Source organism: Kryptolebias marmoratus, linkage group LG21, assembly GCF_001649575.2.
Source record: "Kryptolebias marmoratus isolate JLee-2015 linkage group LG21, ASM164957v2, whole genome shotgun sequence".
Lineage (NCBI taxonomy): Eukaryota > Metazoa > Chordata > Actinopteri > Cyprinodontiformes > Rivulidae > Kryptolebias > Kryptolebias marmoratus.
This window is the reverse complement of record NC_051450.1, coordinates 10,628,662-10,633,917: the sequence shown is the minus strand read 5'-3', so window position 1 is coordinate 10,633,917 and position 5,256 is coordinate 10,628,662. Positions and strand designations below refer to the sequence as shown.

Sequence of the window (5,256 nt, the reverse complement as noted above, 5' to 3'; positions counted from 1 at the left end):
AGTCACCCCCAAACTGGAGCAGTGGCTACAACAGATCCCAGGAACAACATCAGACATCTCAGTCCAGAAATGTGCAGTTCTAGGCACAGCCAAGATACTGCGCAGAACCCTCAAGCTCCCAGGCCTCTGGTAGAGGACCCGAGCTCAGAGGATGAAACAAAGACCACCCGCGGAGGGTGAGAAGGGAATTTTTTTTTATTTTTTATATATGGTGTATATGGATCTCTGGCACTTTAGCACTTTTCACATTTGAGCTAAGCAGCACTCACACTCACATGGTGGTATTACTAGAATAAAATACTGTTTATAAAACTGATCACACTGACTGACTAAACCATTGTTGTCATTAACCCTTTCTGATGAACTAAACTACAAATGATTCCTGTATTTATTGTTTGCAATTTAATCATACTTTGTAAACCAAATGTAAAGAACTTGCAGGCCAGATATAGCCCTGTGGCCAGCAGTTGACAACTTACTGACATGAACATAATACAAATGTTACACATTTCAGGCTTTCAGGGGATTTTATACTTACTAATATCTACTGTAAATAAACATTTATAAATCCTGGAATGATACATCCTAAAATTTCACTTCTGGTTTTCTTAATTGTGAAAAAAAAAAAGTGATTGTTTTTATCACCACTTTGGAAAAGCCCCTTTTAGGAATAATTAGGGTATTTACTTTGTAGCCTTCAGATAATCTTAATGCCACGTTTTTCTCTCAAAGCATATTAAAAAATACATTTAAAACATTTACATTTAAATCAATACATTTAATCATCAACTCAGGCTAGAAACTTTCACTTTCAAAACCTTTCACAATGAAATCTGTGAATATGCACAGGTAATTCACTAAGTATTCGTCTTTTTTTGTCCTCTTGGCCTTCATAAAACAAACATTCGGTTGTTTCTTCTGCAGACTGGAGTCGAATGGCTACTCAGAACAAGACTTCATCAGCTGCTACTGTCACCACCTCAGATCCTCACTTCATCTTTCATAACGCCGCCGTTGTCAGCGCCCCCCCCAACAGCAATAGTATGTATTTACAGTTTTTCCTCTTCGTGTCTGTGCACTAACTAAATCCTGCTCAACATATCACTGCATTTGTCCCCGCCTAGGCGCTGTGTTTTGGGACAACGGAATATCCGACCACTCCAACAGCGACGTCATCCTCAACGAGATTCACAGGCAAAATGTGTCCTGGCAAGGCGAAACCTGACCAGCAACCATATCAAGCTTCTATTTTAATTTAGCTATCATCTTCTCAGAGAGTACTGAGAGCACGATCGAGGATTAGTAATCTCCTGCAGACTAGAAAGTAGATACCTAAAAAAAATACGTTAATGTTACACAAAATGAAGGTTTTAAAAGGTGTAAATGAAGGAAAACTATTTAAAGCAGAGTTTGACTGAAGTTATCCTATTTCTAAAACATACATTCAGTGAAAATGACTTAATTTTTTTTTTTCTTTATGCAAATAGTCCTAATAAGGGGAGGAACATTAGGGATAACACTTGGTTTTGACTAAAGAATTGTATTATTTCACCATTAGAGATGTGACTTTGTACAATACACACAAACTATGACTTGTTTTGCTGTTTACTTTTCACTTTTTTTTACAATGAAGGATAGATGAAGAAGGAAAATGGTATTTAATTAAAAGCTTAAAGCTTTCCCTTTCAGATTATCATCAAGCCATTGCGGTATGTTTGTAAACTTGCATTAAATGTAAGAAAAAAGTCAAATATATTATTTTGTTTTTAAACCTGTGACATGAACTTATACCGTTATATTTTGTTGCTGAGTTCAGTTCAGATTGACCAAACCTTTTTTTGTAGGGATCTTCGATGACACTTTGAGATGGATTCTCAGCTTTTATTTTTTAAAAGGTTGACTGAGCCAAAATGTGCACATGCCAGAAGTAAATACTGCAAAATCCTTGTTACAAAAAAACAGATTTATTTATCAGATCTAAGATTAATTGAAGGTGAAGTTCTCCTTTAACATGCAGGATTTTTAATTTTTATTTTGGAGAAACAGTGTTTATCTATTTCTCAGAGAGCATTAGAGCTTTTATGTTTGTGCAGAAAGAACAGAATGTATGTTCATGTGGTGATTTATTTACTTTTTTTTTTTTTATGAGAACAGACTTTGCAAAATGCCCTTGTCCAAGAACAAGCACAAATTATGACAGAAGATAATAAAACTTCAACTCACAGCCTGTTTGATCTTTTTTTTTTAACATCAGATGCACAACATGATATTTTAGCTTTTATAATCCAGCCCGTTTTAATGGACAGAACAGGAGTTAAACTCCCTGCAGACCACCATCTCATCAGCATGTTGTTGAAACTGCAGCTGAATGCCTTGTGTTCACCAAACACCGGTTGAATCGCAGCCCGTCAAGGTTGGCAGCAGTTGGCAATTAGGCTTTACATGTAATGAAATCTCCCAGCAGTTCCACCTCTAAGGTGAGTCTTACTTAGGAGAAATGCTGCGTGAATAATGGAACGGTAGAAGCACAGATGTCACAGCAGGGAGCGTAGCAAAGCACTTTATTTTCTTTAGCCTTGAATGGCCAGTGGCAGCTTGATTCTTCTTCAAGGATTCAGTGTGAGTTTTACAGATAGTTCTGTGAGTATGTTTGCTTAAAACATTTCAGGCTGCCTTTCAGATGTTTGTACAAATTGTGCTTAAACAGACTTTAGAGTTATCATACAGAACAGCAAATGAAGAAGTCAGGATACAAAGTATGGTATTGTGATGGCTACTAAATTTTAATTTTTTAAATTTTTTTACATAAAAAAGCATTCTGTACATCAATTATCTAGATGTCTTTTGGCTGCTGACTACTTTCTATCAGGTGATGAATTTGAATGGGTGCTGCAGTTGCTATAGAGCCAGATTAATATATTTGTTTTTCCCTTTAATACAAGCAACAGGAACACAAAGTGAATTTGAGACGTCTAAGAATTCTAAACAGGGCAGAAAAGTAGGGACAAGTTTGAAATATTATTTATTAACTTTTTTCTTTCATTTTTGGTAACATTTTTGGTCTTTTCTAATCCCACCTTTTTCTATAGACTTTGCTATAAAATAACATTTTTATTGAATCTGCTAGCTTTCCTGTCTCCACCAGATGTCAGTATAATCTCACAGTGGTTTTAGTCCCAGAAAGCCTGTTCTCGTGCCTTCACTCCTTAACACTGCCTTGGGTGCAGGAATTTGAGTTTTCAGTTTAATAGAGGAATATAAAAGCAGCTCTTGAATAGGGAGTCCAGTTACAATCTCATTAAAACAACAGATAAAAATGCAGCAGGGGCACTAAAAACAAGCAAAAAATACATTTCCACATCCTTATTTCCCTCTATATGCTGCTTGTATTTGAGTCTTTTGTCTCTGATAGATGTGATCCAGGTAAATTCTGCCAAACTTTGTGCAGAAATGTTTTTGTCAATTTTGTTAATTTGCTCACATATTACATTAACTAACCACAGATCAGTCCATAGGGGAAGTTTTATTTCACTTTATTTTTTTTTTCCTTACCAGGAGGGTTTAATTAGATTTGAAGGTTAACTTTTAGCACAGCTGTGCAGAGCTGCCTACATGCTTTAACAACCTGACTAATGATATCAGCATGGGAATGAGGAAAAGAGGGGAGGGAAATTACACAGATGCACCAAAAACTAGTAAACATTTAATTTATAAATGGATCTTTTATGCCTTATCGCTGTAATAAATTTATAAGTTGCTGTGACATAATTTTTTTTTTCTGTTCTTTATTATTACAGCCCCATTTAAAGTGTTTCTTCCTGAAGGCTGTAGCTTAACATCAGCCCACCATTTTAATGCACGGCACATGACTGGGTCATCATTTCGTTTTAGGAAAAAATGAGTTACAGAAGAGAATGTCAGGACAGTGCTTTTAAATATTTACTTTTTATGAAGTTTAGGGTCCTGGGGAAACAGCTTGTATTTCCTACTGAAGTGCTAATTGTTTGCACCTCAGCAGGTGTTGTTCTCTCTTATTTCCCAGCTGAAGTGAAGACTCACAAAACTTTGCGGACTTCAAACTCTCCCCGCATGTCTTGATCTTAAGTGTGCACTCACAGAGGACAGACAGGATAAATTATAAACTTCAGAGGATGGAAGAAGTGTGAAGTACTTTTAAAGCTTTTAGATCAGTTCATTTTTTTTTTCAGGCAGATATTGCAACCTTCAGGCATAAATTGCAATATCTCAGTTGACATCACAGCTCCTTTTGCACTATTAAGGTTTTAAAGGTATTAGATTAATTTATTTTTAAATGTAACATAGAACACTTAAAATGATTACATTTTTCATTCCGACCAATTGATCAGTAAATAACCATAGGGGATTCAAGATTTGCTGCTGAAAATGAAACATGAACATTAGACCTCATAATTCAGAATATTTGACCATTATGGTTTATTTAAAACAGGCAGCAAAAAATAATGCTTTATTGTGACGTTAACCGAGTCGATGAACATGATATACCTAAGTTTTGTATGCCACAAAGCAATCCTGCATGAATCTGAGAGGAGCAAGTTCTTAAACTACCTTCCACCAGGTGAGAGGAAGGGTACACCCTGGAACAGGGGTAGGCAACCCTGGTCCTGGAGAGCCACTGTCCTGCATGTTTTACTTAGTTCCCTGCTCCAACACACCTGATTTGAATTAGTGTGTCATTAACAGGCTTCTGTAGAACATAGAGGTAATTTAACCACTGAATCAGGTGTGTTGGAGCAGGGAAAGAGGTAAAGCATACAGGATAGTGGCTCTCCAGGACTAGTGTTGCCTACCCCTGCTGTGGAAGGTCACCAGTCCATCACAGGGCTATATAAAGACTAACGAGATTTAAATTGTCACACCTATAGTGACAATTTAGAGTTCTCATTGTTGTTGAAAAATTTTTTTTTTTTTTAATAGAGAATATACTACTATGATACTTCTATTTAGGATCTTTTCCCAAGTGCAACTCATACAAGTGTAGCTTTGAAATTCTTTGTTGGAAGCATAAGGCAGCCTTAACGCTTCACTCCCACTATCACAAACAACGATTTGGGACACCCCAACCCCCTGGCATTAATGAGCAGAACTTGGGGGTAGGGATAAGTGTCAAGATCCGGACTGTTCTGTTCCTCTGGAGCAGGGAGGACCAGGATGCAGCAGGTAAGTGCAAAACTCTTTATTTAAAAATCCTAAAACCCTGGAGAAATAGCCTTACAT

The 5,256-nt window shown here is 36.7% G+C and overlaps 1 protein-coding gene across 3 annotated transcripts in view; it reads left to right on the top strand.

Moving 5' to 3' along the window:
• Positions 1–2,224, top strand: part of adgrg2a (adhesion G protein-coupled receptor G2a) — a 29,652-nt gene extending 27,428 nt beyond the window's left edge. For all 3 annotated transcript variants that reach the window (XM_037973279.1, XM_017414130.2, XM_017414129.2), the window contains 2 exons: positions 925–1,041; positions 1,125–2,224. In XM_037973279.1, coding sequence (XP_037829207.1) covers positions 925–1,041; positions 1,125–1,225 — 218 coding nt within the window. In that variant the 3' untranslated portion in view covers positions 1,226–2,224. The remainder of the gene's footprint in view (positions 1–924; positions 1,042–1,124) is intronic.
• Positions 2,225–5,256: the final 3,032 nt, after the last annotated feature.